This window comes from Lepus europaeus, chromosome 3 (assembly GCF_033115175.1).
Source record: "Lepus europaeus isolate LE1 chromosome 3, mLepTim1.pri, whole genome shotgun sequence".
NCBI classification, from domain to species: domain Eukaryota; kingdom Metazoa; phylum Chordata; class Mammalia; order Lagomorpha; family Leporidae; genus Lepus; species Lepus europaeus.
In genome coordinates this window covers 48,544,363-48,558,066 of record NC_084829.1, presented here as the reverse complement: position 1 = coordinate 48,558,066, position 13,704 = coordinate 48,544,363, and the positions used below count along the sequence as shown (strand labels likewise).

General features: G+C 44.3%; 1 protein-coding gene across 1 annotated transcript; it reads left to right on the top strand.

Annotated features, from left to right (window-relative positions):
* The first annotated feature begins 766 nt into the window (after window positions 1-766).
* Window positions 767-4,460, top strand: LOC133756535 (MLV-related proviral Env polyprotein-like). The gene is made up of 3 exons (XM_062187206.1): window positions 767-919; window positions 1,279-1,831; window positions 2,281-4,460. The coding sequence occupies exons 1-3, from the start codon at window positions 767-769 to the stop codon at window positions 4,428-4,430; spliced, it is 2,856 nt and encodes a 951-aa protein (XP_062043190.1). The 3' UTR covers window positions 4,431-4,460.
* The last annotated feature ends 9,244 nt before the right edge of the window (window positions 4,461-13,704 follow it).

Here is a 13,704-nt window from a genome sequence, read left to right as displayed (position 1 = left end):
CCGATGAAATAGAGGAGGGAGGACCCCCGGCCCGTTCTAACTGGCCGTCCTCCTCCTCCATATAACTAGGATCACAAGCCCTGACAGGACTTGCAGGGCCTGTTTTACTAACATTAATTTTACTATACTTAAATGAAACTTTGTAGGAGACTCAGACTCTACTGCCAGACTCTCCTGAAGAGATTAGCTGAAGGGGTTAAAGTTATTTAGTTAAAACGAAAGGGGAAGTTTAAGATGGGCTAAGAAACAGAAACTAATTAGGATCCTGGCCACTACAGTTAAAGGGAAGCAGAGTAAGGGAAAATCAGAATAGGCAGGGACCCCGGGAGGCCGACAAAAGCACAGAGAAGTGCCCAGAAGGACAGGTCTGCTTAAGATCTGACTAACGACGGGAATCCAGTGGTGCACGTCTGCCACACGGGACTGAACTGACCAAAAACAGGCCTCTGCAAGCCAGCGAGAGGAAAGACGGCAGCAACGGAGTGGTGAGGCTGGGCGACAGCGGCTCCTCCCTCGCTGGGATACGTGTGGTCCGTCACACGGCTGGGGATAGTGTTGGGGATGCAGGCCCTGCCCAGGTTCCTGTGGATAATGCTCCATCACCTCCTGCGGTGACCGGGACGGGCCCACGTGAGCCGACATCCCCCTAGCTTCCGGAGTACAACGGGGACAACAGTGAGAGGCGGTCGAACGAGGTCAGTGGTATGGGTTTCTATCTCCAACCCCCCTTCCCGAGAACTTTGCTCGGCGGGCAGAGCTGATCGCTATGGACCAAGCACTCCGTGCAGCCAAGAAAAAGGAGTGGGTGAAAATGCACAAGAACAGCAGGTACGCTTTCGCCACTACCCATGGGGAACTCAGAACAGACAAAGGCTTTTCCGACGAAGCCCCAATGTTTCCCCGATTTGGACAACCAAAGGTACTGGGGTCAGATAATGGACCCAGCTTTGTCTCCCGGGCAAGCTAGAGGTGGCCAGGGTGCAGGGGGTTTGGCTAAAGAAAGCTTTATTCAGCTAGGGGAAGCTTTGACCATAACGGAGAGCTGGCACTAGGGACTGGGTCGAGATGTTGCTGATTGATCTGGTCTGGGCTGGATGCGGGGGCGTGGATGCAGCGACAGGCACAGCACTATAACAAACTGGGCAGTGCTGACTTGCGCTGCATTCAGGCTTCTGTAAAGAGACCTTGACTAAATTAATAGTGGAGACTGGCACTGGAGACTGGGTCAGATTGCTGCCGGTAGTTTTGGCTTGCAGCTTTTTATTAATTTGGCTAAAGGCTTTGCTTAAATGCTCACCTCCCAGGATTTTAAAAAACTTTTGGAAGAAGCAGTCCCTGACTCTACTCTTCGATCTCTTTGCCATGGAGCCGGCGCCTGAGACACGGGGCCTTGAGGGACCGGGAAGCTCTGCCTTCCCCTGCTACTTGTCGCCTGACCTTCGGCCCTCAGAGGAAGGCGCTGGGACCTGGCATCTACAGCAGCTGGACACCCCACGCGTCTTTGGGGCCCCCTTGGCCACTACCGTGCCCCCCCGCAGCCCTCTCCTTGAGGAGCCCTCCCCGGCTGGCTCCTCGCATAGGGACAGCCAGGAGTATCAGCTGAGGAAGGAGCGCAACTCCATCGCCGTGCGCAAGAGCAGGGACAGGGCCAAACACATTCGGGAGCTGCAAGAGAAGGTGTTGGAGTACAGGCTGGAGAACGAGCGGCTGCGCGAATGCGTGAAGCAGCTCACAGAGGAGCTGGCCGTCCTGCGCAGCCACTTGGGAGTTACCGTACAGATTTGGGATACTGTCATTGCTAAGAGAGTACCGCTGACCCAGCAGTACCAAAGTTAAAAGTTAAGGACATAAGAGAAAAGAGTATCGTTGGTAAGAAGGGCTAAAGAGAAAAGAGCTTTTTATATAAGGAAAGGACATGGTTTGTAAATCCGGATGGCTAGTTTACTCTAGACTGGAATGAAAATGGTAAAATGTTTACAGTAAGTCGAAGAGGGTGTGTGAAAGTCGAAGAGGGTGTGTGAAAGTCACAAAAAGTATTTGGGCCAATTCAGCTGGACAGGCACCAGGTATCAACCCAAATTTGTATGACTTCTTCAGGGAAAATTTTGATGCCTTTACACAATTTTTATATAACACTACATTTTTATACTGCCACCCTTTTGCAACTTTCCCTATCCTGCTGATTTGCTTTCTACCTTGTAGCTGACTTACGAGCATATAGGGAAGCAGCTGGCTGCCGTATACCAGTCCAAGTGCCCTGTGCTCCCACACTCGTTCCAGGCTGGGGACACCGTGCACCAAACCACGAAGCTGCGCCGGACCACCTCACCAACAGTAAAAGTCAACGGATTCATCACCTGGGTCCACGCGTTTTATGTAAGGCACCGGACCTAAGGATCGGCGTGACGGTGGCCATCGCCTTGGCCGTCTTCGTGCCCTCTGTCTCCATTATCATCTGCTTCACCCGCTCCTGCTGCTGTCTGTACAAGATGTGCCGCCGACCGCGCCCGGTTGTTGTCACCACCACAACGCACTCAAAAACCCCTAGAGATAAGACTATTTTGCCCATTTTGCTCTTAGTGTTCTTTTCTAGCATGGTTATAGGAAGCTCAAGCCCTCATACTCCTTATCAAATTACTTGGCGACTTATTAATTTAAGAAACGGAGTGACTGTTAACAGCTCCTCCAGTTTTAATGTTCTTAGTGATTTCTTTCCAGACTTGTATTTTGATCTCTGCCAACTTTTTGATGCTGAAGATGTATGTGTGTGGAAGGGAGGAACCTATGCCTGTCCCGGGGGAAAGAATGGAAAATCTATCCCAGGTTGCGGGGGCCCTGAGGTGGGGTACTGTGGGGCATGGGGATGTGAAACCACTGGAAGTGCATACTGGAAACCCTCCTCTTCATGGGACATGATTACTATCGGAGCGGCTCCAGGCATAACGTTTACCGAATGCGGGGGCAGGGATTGTAGTAATTGCCTGGATGGGACGATGGGTAGGTGCCACCTCCAGGTCCTTCGCTTCACTGATAAGGGCAAACAGGACAAATGGGTGGGGCCTAAATCATGGGGCATCTACTTGTATAGACCGGCTAAAGATCCCTTTGCCCTATTCGCCTTGAGCCGGACGATTACTGTCGCGTCCGTATCGGTTGGACCAAATAAGATATTAACAAAACATAAGAGCCCAACCTCCCGACAGTTTAAAAAGGGAAAACCCCACGGGCAAGTACTTGTCAGGAATCAGCCCAGTCAGATGTCCGCTAACAATCAGTCTAGATTGGTTTCCCCGACACCCGCATTTCCAAATAAGCACGTAGTAACCGCGCCCCCTTTTCCCTCTTTACCCAAAACGGAGAATAGGCTCCTCAGCTTAATACATGGGGCCTACCAAGCACTAAATAATTCTGATCCCGATAGGACCCAGGATTGCTGGATGTGCCTTGCCTCACCTCCCCCTTATTATGAGGGAGTGGCTGTCATTGGAAATTGGACCAACCATACTACCGTCCCTCCCCAGTGCTCTAATCTGCCATCTCACCGGCTAACTCTTACCGAAGTATCAGGACGGGGGCTTTGTGTAGGCTCCGTTCCCCCTCAATATCAGGGCCTCTGTAACAAAACCATGACCCTCAAACCGGGCACCTATTATTTAACAGGGCCAGATGGGGTATATTGGGCATGCAATACTGGCCTAACCCCCTGCCTGGCAGGACAAGCTCATAATCAAACACATGAATGGTGCATCATGGTTGAAGTATGGCCTCGAGTTACGATACATAACTCTGAGGAAGTCTACCGACACTATGAGGGAAATCTCCGGCTCCCTAGGGAACCCGTATCCATAACACTAGCCCTCATATTGGGAGGACTCACAGTCGGAGGCATCGGAGCAGGCATAGGTACCGGAGCCACTGCCCTTTCAAAGGCAAATCATTATCATCAGTTACAGCAAGCCATGCATTTAGACTTACAAGCTCTGGAAGAATCGGTCAGTGCATTAGAAAAATCCTTAACCTCACTCTCGGAGGTAGTATTACAAAACAGACGAGGGCTAGATTTATTATTTCTAAAGGAAGGAGGACTTTGTGCAGCCTTAAAGGAAGAATGTTGTTTCTATGCGGATCACACTGGGGTGGTCAGAGATAGCATGGCAAAACTCAGAGAAAGATTAAAACAACGGCAGAGCCAATTTGAGGCAGGGCAATCATGGTTTCAGAGCTGGTTTAATTCATCCCCTTGGCTTACGACTTTAATCTCCTCTATTGCAGGACCCTTAGTAATATTACTCTTAATTTTAACCATCGGACCCTGCATACTAAATAGGCTTGTTCAGTTTGTTAACGATAGATTGTCTGTCACCCATGCCTTAATTCTAACACAACAACATCAAAGTTTAAAATCACAAGACATAGAAAATAGATTTTAAAATACAGCTATTCCTAAATTTTAAGATTAAAATTTGACCAAAAAGAAAAGGGGGGAATGTGAAATTAAGATAGGAAGGGTTAAAATGGAGCTGCTGAGCTGACTGCATATTGTTCTGCTTTTGTACAAAATGCTTTGGCTTGCAAAATGCATTTTTTTTAAGATAACTAGACTTTAGCTGACCTTGTAACATGTGATGATTGTGCTAATGCTTTTATGAGATAATGGAGCATGTGACAATTATTTTAGGAGCTATGTTAAGTTTTTGGTCATGATGACCCCGTGTTTATGCTTACTTAAGGTCTTCTGTCCCCTCACCCTGGAAGTTTGTCATGCATCTTATGAGAATTTGTCATGCTGTGGTTTATCTTGTGATCCTTTGTGTCATGCTATGGAGATATGCTAATATTGTGGTTTTCAATCTTAAATACGCTGTGCGGTTGATGATCGCCGCCTCTCTTCTCACACTGCACCAGAGAGTGTTGTTGTGCTTAGAGTTGGCCCATCTGCGCAGATGTAATAAACTTCCTCTTGCTTTTTTTGCATCGGTTGGACTGGAATTCGTGCTTCTGGGGGTCTCTCTCTATAGGACACCAATTTTTGGGGTCCTACAAGATGAATTTAGAAATATTTCTAATACAAGATAAGCATAGCAAAATAAAACAAAAATCCTACATTTTAGTCCTATTCAAAAATAAATTACAAAGTAAATATTTCCTCTTTTGAGAAGTGTCTGTTCAAGTCTTTTGCCCATTTGACCAAACTTGTTTCTTGTTGAGGTTTCTTGATTTCCTCTTATATTCTAGATATTAACACTTTGTTGGATAAGTAATTTATCTGCTTTCTATCCTTTGGATCTGTTACATAATGACAAATAGGGATCTAGTCAAAATAATCATACGAGCCTTCTGTGACAGGGGAATACATCTTTACATGTATTTAGAAATAAGTCAAGAGAACACGGGACATTGATTTCTAACTTGCGGTAAAGCATATTGTTTTAAACCATTTGATACACCACTTTGGGAAGTTTTTAATTTGGATGCAATAGCTTTTATATTCTATTGTCTCCAATATTTATATCTTCATTAGATTTGAGGTTTAGAAAAAGCATGTCAGTATTATCTTGAGTTCAACAGAATGCCAGCTAGAAACTATTTTCATAGCCTTTTGATGAGACTGTTCAGAAAATCTTTTGAGCCCTATCTTCAAAGGCAATGAGGGTTTAAAATTTCTTTTCATGTGTGGAGCTCTGAGCTTTGACTAAAAGGCAAAGGATGATACTTGTTAAAATATTTTTTTCGTTAATTCCATGTGAGCTCTCTGTGTTCAGTGGGAAATCTCTTACCTGACTTGCTCACCTGGCAGATAGCAAACTTATTTAGAGCTCTCTCTATTAAATAGCTTTATGCATTTAATATGGAAGTTGTTTGGATTTGTATGCTTTTGAAAAGGTAATGCAAAGTCAGATATAATCATCATTTTCAGTAGCAATTCCAGGGATGCCAACATGCACCTAAATGTGGCTATAAGATATAGCAGGGACAAAATGTGCATGATTAGTGTGTTTAAGTACTGTGTAAAATGGATAGAATTTGAAATAGAAAATCACTATTTCCTGAGATACTGATTTCTCTTTGGATTCTAATCTCTTCTGTTGCAATTATTCATCTCTTTTGGGGGAGGGATAGTAAAATATTTTGCTTTGTTGTTGTGACTTTCCTGATTATATTTTATGACAACGCATTTTCACTCTGTATTGCATTCCTTGTTTCTCATTGAGTGATGGAACACAGACATAAGCCTCAGCCAATTTAGGTTCTTGTTGCCTCTGCCTTCATTCAAGAGACCAGTTCAGTCTCACATATTGTATTGTTCTCCTCCTCCCACCCCCCACAGCATTCTCCCCCAGGTTTGGAAGCTAGTGGGCCACTCTGTTGGGTAGGAAGTCAGATATGAGCTTATGTGTGTGTGACATGTCCAGCATATGCATCTCAAAGTCATCCCAAAAACATTATCTACACCCTGCCCTGCCCCTCCTATCTGATAACCTGCCAGGTGGGGGTCCCAGCCCTTCTGCCAGATAACCTTCCAGGTACAGCCCAGTGTCTGAATTTCAATATATCTGCATTTCAATATCCTGCTTGCATCCTGCTCCTCCAGGGGGTCCTGCCCATCCTTCCTCTAACCAGGGCCAGCCAGCCACTTCCTCCTGTCTGATAACTTCAGGGGGAAAACTCAGATAGAATTTTTTTGTATTTACATCCAAAAAGTCTTTTGTTCCAGCAAAAGCAGAGGCGGCAAGGCCCATCCCCTTAACCCTCCCCCCCCCACCCCAGCCTCAACCAGACTTCGCACTCAGCCCTCTGCCTCTATGCAGAGCCGCCCACCTGGCCTGGCCAGGTGTACTCCACTCAACCAGGTAACCTCGCTCTCCCCCAGTCCAAGTGACTGGACACTCTCTCTCAGGTTCTGTCTGGAGAGCTGCCCATTTGTTTTTACAGATGTCCCTACCCTAATAAACTTTGCTATTTTACTTTCCACTACTCTGCCTCACACCTGAATTTTTTCTTGCACAAAGACAAGAACCCTGCCATTCACCAGTAACAAAACCAGTATGAAGAAGCTCATCTCCTCCTCCTTTCCCCGACTCCCATCCCTTGGCCACCTAAGATATAAAAGGCCCAACCTGCTGGGGTCTGGACCTCTGCCATGTGTTTGGTCAGTGAGCATGATGGCAGTTGGTTGACCTCTGCAAGTTCATTTTCTCTGAATAAATTCACTCTGGCTGTGAGTTTGTATTCTGTCTCCTCTCTGTTCTGTGCCACTTTTTCATACATTTTGGTGCCCATGCGAGGAGGGGAGCAGAGGACCCAGTCTCTGGGTAAGAACTGTGTTCCCCTACCCTTCCTTCAAACTTTCTTCTTTTTTCTGAACATCTTCCCCTTTTTACTGTCTCTGCCCACCCCTAACTTCTCTTTCCTAATATCTCCTTTTTTCCTTCTGACCTTGTCAGCCCTGAGAGATGTCTCTCTAGAACACTTTCTTATTTCCACTTGCACTTCTCATTTCCCAATGAATTCATAGCCAGAGCCTTTGCCAGATCTCACTGCTACATGTCCACAGTGTACCTAATTCTCAACCCATCAGATTGGTAAGAAAGCTCTCTGTCACACCAAGCACCCTGGGGTGATGCTCCTAACTGGTTCATCCCAGCTTTTAGGACCTGGAGTGTCCAGTCAGTTTTCCTTACTCAGGGGAAATGTTCACCTGCCACAGCTTAGAACTGGGATGCTGGTCTAAGAATGGGGATTCCCCCTTTCTCCTCTTAGAGGACTAAGAACTTACATTCTCTATTGGGGTGATTCTTTCCTGGGGAATGCCCTGTGAAAGGACCTTCTTCCCTCAGACCATATTTTGCCTAATCCAAGGGTTCCAAAATTTCTCATTTTCACCCTCCTCTTGAAGGACTTGTACTTGTGAAAATTTACCTGCTGAAAAACAAGGAAGTTTCAAGAAAGGTCAGTCAGAAAGTTTCAAGAAAGGTCAGTTTCTGGGAAACTGCAACTTAGTAGATAATAGGGAATACCAGTTTGGAAACCCCCCTTGTGTAATGGTTAAGATAAGTAAAACTGATGTATACTAAGATAAGTAAAATTGCTGTGTGCTAAGATAAACAAAAACCCCCTTCCCCTTTGTATTCACTTGCTTAAGATAATTTTGTGGTTTTTGCCTTTAAATACTGCCTGTAACCCTTGCCCGGCACCTCACTCTCTCAGGAGGGAGGGGTCCGTTTTGCGCAAAACATAAATAAACCACCTCTTGTGTTTGCATCGCTGGTGTCCGGAATCTGAATTTCTGGGTCCCCAGGGTGCTACCCAGGACCCCGCCAGCTTTGGGTCCTTCACTCTCTGCCTCTTTAAAAACTTGTGCAAGTTGGGCCTAAAGGGAGAGATAAAGTAAAAGTGATTAATTAACCTCTGTATTAAAACTTGGCCTCAATATAAATTAGACAATAGTTCAAAATGCCCAGAATTCTTCACCTTTCATCTCCAACTTCTCTATGACCTTAATAGTTTCACACAGAGAAATGGTACATGGTTAGAAGTCTACTACCTCTCAGCCTTTCTCCTCCTCTGAGGTCAACTTTCCTCATTTCGAGCCCTCTGGCATGAGAAAGACTTGGAGTCTCCTCTTGAACCTGCAACTTTCCCTTCTTTCGCTCTTGCTCTCCCCTCAGGGGTGGCACTGCCTCTGGAACATGACTCTCTACTCATCTAGAATCCCCCCCCCTCGCACCCCTGTGTGGCTCTTTCCCATCCCCAACTCACCAGCAGCTGAAACTGCCAATCTTCCTGAACCCTTCTCCCCATTCTGCCACACTCTCCCACTGGTCGCAGAAAAATAGTCAAAAGGCTAGCGGGATGTTTATTGGTCTGGAAAGCCCTGCACCTGGGACATTCACCCAGGAGCCTTTCTCACATCTTCCAGCCCACATTATCAGGGTTCATGCCCCTCCCCCAATAAGCAGCTCCTGCTGTTCAAAAGCAATGAAGCCTGACTGCAACACCCCCACCCCCACCCCAGCCCTCTGTTCTTCTTCCTTTTTTTTTTTTCTATTTTTTGACAGGCAGAGTGGACAGTGAGAAAGAGAGAGACAGAGAGAAAGGTCTTCCTTTGCCGTTGGTTCACTCTCCAATGGCCGCCGCAGCTGGCGCGCTGCAGCCGGTGCACAGCGCTGATCCGATGGCAGGAGCCAGGTGCTTCTCCTGGTCTCCCATGTGGTGCAGGGCCCAAGGACTTGGGCCATCCTCCACTGCACTCCCTGGCCTCAGCAGAGAGCTGGCCTGGAAGAGGGGCAACCAGAACAGAATCGGTGCCCCGACTGGGACTAGAACCCGGTGTGCCGGCGCCGCAAGGCGGAGGATTAGCCTATTGAGCCGCGGCGCCGGCCAGCCCTCTGTTCTGACTAGCTTAGCCCCTCCACTCTCTTTATCTCCCCATTATGTCTTTCCTAAAATAAAGTCTTCTTTAACTAGCAACCTCCTCTTCTATGAACACTGAAATCCTAAAACCTAGCATAATGGAGCCACATCTCACATGAAGACAAAACCTCTCTTCCAGCCATCTCCAATAATATACTTGGCAGGACTAGCAAAGAAAAACTCCAGAACAGTGGTAAGTCCTGTGAAACTTCACTCCAAAGGATGCTGCTTGCCTAGCCTTCTGTGTTTTCCCCTGCCTTGTCTAGTAGCATCCAAAATCTCTTGGCTAATAGCTGAAATTGTTTTGTTGTTCTATCCTGTAATATATTATACATGTGTACATATTTTATGACTACATCAGAAAATTTATTAACAGCTACATTTTAATTGGCTTACACTTGTGTTAGATATTCAAGAAGTATTTCCAACTACTTATACTCTTAAAATTTATAGAAGGCATTGGACCTTTTGATGGATGTTTTTGTAAGTAATTTGACAGTTAAAATTGTTTATTAACTTTTTACTTGATATTAAGCAATCTGGGAAACCTGACTTGTTCCCTCATTTCTCTATTCTCTTCAAGATGGAAAACTCACTCTGTTCTGAAGGATTCTCCATCAGGATGTACAGTTTGATCTTCAGACCTGATGTATGACAGTTTGGATAAGGTGGTCTTAATGCTTGATCTCATATAGAAGGACATAGCTTTCTTCATAGACATGTCTTATTCACAGGAAGAATACTGTCATAACCTGTGACCACAGATTTCTAGCTCAAGCCACAAAAGATTAGGGACCAGATTGAGCACCCCTTGGCTGACATTCCTAGAGTCTGCCTCTATGGCCTACGTTTAACAGAAATCAGGAAAAAGAGGAGTGAGGCAGCAGGAGCAGTGTAGGAATAGGTGGCAGGTCAATTAATGGCTGCTTTACATAATGATCTATCATCAAGGAGACCCAACAAGGCCAGTCCTCCTCCAAATAGTACCTGTTTTTGATATGAGGAGTCATAGCATTAGGCAAGCAGCTATCAGCTCTGCCAGATACTTTGGTTAAATAGATAAGTAGTATGTTTTTCAAGTAATAATTTCTGGAATAATTTCCATATACAGGGACCTGTTAGACTGAGACTTCAAGTTCTGAAAGATAGTGGTCTATCTAAGATCCCTACTTCAAACTGTCAGTGATTTCTTCTCTGCCTGCTTACAAGATAAACCAACCCTATTCTCAATTCTTCCCTCTTGAGTCATAAAAATGAGAGCATTCTATTATAATTATATACTCATGCATACTCTGCCAGCCATACTGGTGGAATAGTCAATAAACATTGATTCCTTCGTGTATGAAAGCATCTCTAGTTATTTTGCTTATATTAGCAAACAGAACAGAACGGTTTTGATACTCACAGATTTTTCTTTCAAGAAGGAGAGACAGTCAAACAATATAGTTTACTTATGGCATATTATATAAGTGCTGTTGGAAAGGGGAAAGTTAGAGCATGGTACAGAGCCTGAGGATATGAGTCTATTGGGACAAGATGAAATGTTAAATAGGAATAAAAGTAAGTCTCATTGAGAAACTGACATTTGAACAAATATTTGAAAGTTATAAGGTAAGTAGGCATGTGAAAATATGGAGAAAGTATATTTCAAGAAAAAGAAACAGTAAACATAAATGCTGGTAGTTTTCAATGATGCTGAGGATGGCTGATACACCAGATATAGACTAAGTGAGGGATAAGCCTGTAAAGACTGAAAAATATCAGGGAGCAAGAGCTTCTGGAGTCTTCTGATCCATTGGAGGAACTTGGCACTTACTCCTTCTGAAAGTCAGAGTCATTAGAAAGTTTTAATCAGGACTGACACATTCTGCCTTATATTTTTGAATATTGGATAAGGAAAATGTGATATATACAAATATATTTATATACATATATATATGAATACTATTCATCCATAAAAAAAGAATCAAATCTCATCTTTTACAACAAAATAGATACAATTGGAGACCATTATACTTGGTAAAATGAATTATTCCCCAAAAGACAAATACCATATATTTTCTCTGATTTATGATAACTAATATACAGAATACAAAAAACAGTATATGAGTGAAATTGGCATCTTGATATTTCATTATTGTTTATATCCCTTGTCTATGCTCATGAGGAAGAGTGATCTACTTACTTCTTATTGATTTTTTTTAAGATTTCTTTATTTATTTGGGAAGTAGATTTACAGAGAGAAGGAGAAACAGAGAGAGAGGTCTCCCATCTACTGGTCCACACCCTAATCCCCTGCAATGGCTGGAGTTGGGCCTATCTGCGACCAGGAGCCAGGAGCTTATTCTGCGTCTCCCCAGTGGGTGCAGAGGCCCAAGGACCTGGGCCATCTTTTGTTGTCTTCCCAGAACATCACCAGGGAACTGAATTGGAAGGGGAACAGCCTGGGCTCAAACTAGTACCCATATGGGATGCCAGTGCCACAGATGAAGGCTTAACCTATGATACCATAGTGTCGGTCCCAGAATTCTTTATTTAGGGGTGTATTAAACTTGTGATTATAGAGGATGTTGAAAGTATGCCATCACAGAAATTAAAAGGAAGGAAAGATGAGGGAGGGTGGAAAGGAGTAGGGAGGAAGGGTGGGAAGTATTATGTTCTTAAAACTGTGTGTATGAAGTACATGAAATGTGTTTCCTTTATATAATTTTTTTTTTTTTGACAGGCAGAGTAGACAGTGAGAGAGAGACAGAGAGAAAGGTCTTCCTTTTGCCGTTGGTTCACCCTCCAATGGCCGCCGTGGTAGGCGCGCTGCGACCTGCGCATCGCGCTGATCCGATGGCAGGAGCCAGGTGCTTCTCCTGGTCTCCCATGGGGTGCAGGGCCCAAGGACTTGGGCCATCCTCCACTGCACTCCCTGGCCACAGCAGAGAGCTGGCCTGGAAGAGGGGCAACCGGGACAGGATCGGTGCCCTGACCGGGACTAGAACCCAGTGTGCCGGCGCCGAAAGGCAGAGGATTAGCCTAGTGAGCCGTGGCGCTGGCTCCTTTATATAAATTTTTAAAATTTAAAATAAATACCTTCAGAAAAAATCTCCCGAGCTACCTTATTATGAAGAGACTTTAGACGGATAAAGTTATTGCCTGTAGCACCAGTATCCCGTGTGAATGTCTGTAATCCCAGATGTTTTGCTTCTGATACAGCTCCCTGTTAATGCTCCTGGAAAGCAGCAGAGGATGGCCAATGTGCTTTAGTCCCTGCTACCCTCGTGAGAGATGGATCGAATTCCAGGCTCCCAACCACTGGGGCCATTTGGGGAGTGAACAAGTAGATGGAAGAGTCTCTCTCTCTCTCTCTCTCTCTCTCTCTCTCTCTCTCTCTCTCTGTGTGTGTGTGTGTCCCTCTCTCTTTCTGTATCTCTGCATTTCAAATAATTTTTTCTAAAAGAAGAGTAAAGGTAAATGCAGGGAAATCTTTTATACAGCTATTTACAGATAAGCAACGTTGGTGGCTTAAACCAGAGTGGTAGTAATGGAGATGTTAAGAAACATTTAGATTACATTTTACTACCTTTAAAGACTGAATCCACAGTATTATGTACAAAAACATAATGTGGAATGTGAGAGAAAAGAGATCAAAAGAAATGATTTTGTTTTCATATCTTGCAACTGGAAGAACAATATAGCATATGAAACAAGTTTGTAGTAAGCAAATAAAGAATTAAGTCCTGAAATTCCTGAGATTTGAGATATATATTAACTTCAAAGTGGTTTTATGGAGCAGTAGATATGATACATGAATCTAGGTTTCATATAACAATTTAGGATGAAGACACAAATATGAGACCTGTTGCCATTTAGAAAATACTTAAAGCTAATACAAGTGTGTAAGATTGCTATGACATTGAATATGAAGAGAAGAGGATAGGATAAAGTCTGAATCCTAGAGGATAATGCAGAAGAGAAACTACCAGCAAATGAAACTGAGTAGTAACCAGAGATATAGGAATAAATCTATGGGCGACTTGTGTCCTGGAAACCAAATGAGTAGAAAAAAATCACAGAGGACAGAGCTGACAGCTGAAATAAAATGAGGATTGGAAATTGACCACTGGTTTTCATGATGAGGGTGACACTGAACTATTGGACAAGAGCTCCTTTAGTGCAGGCCATGGCATGATGGTGTTGTGTTTAAGAGACAGAGGAAGGAAAATATCTAAATAATAAATATAGACAAATCTTTAGTTGAGTTTTACTGTAAAGGAAATTGTGGTGTTAGGGGAAATGTGA

What these genes read in the sequence shown, in the direction of transcription:
- LOC133756535 (XM_062187206.1), top strand. Translation starts at nt 767, where the DNA reads ATGGACCAAGCACTCCGTGCAGCCAAGAAAAAGGAGTGGGTGAAAATG. An exon ending in CCCGATTTGGACAACCAAAG is followed by an intron (nt 920 to 1,278) that starts GTACTGGGGTCA and finishes ATTTGGCTAAAG; the next exon opens with GCTTTGCTTAAATGCTCACC. An exon ending in GCTGACCCAGCAGTACCAAA is followed by an intron (nt 1,832 to 2,280) that starts GTTAAAAGTTAA and finishes CACTCGTTCCAG; the next exon opens with GCTGGGGACACCGTGCACCA.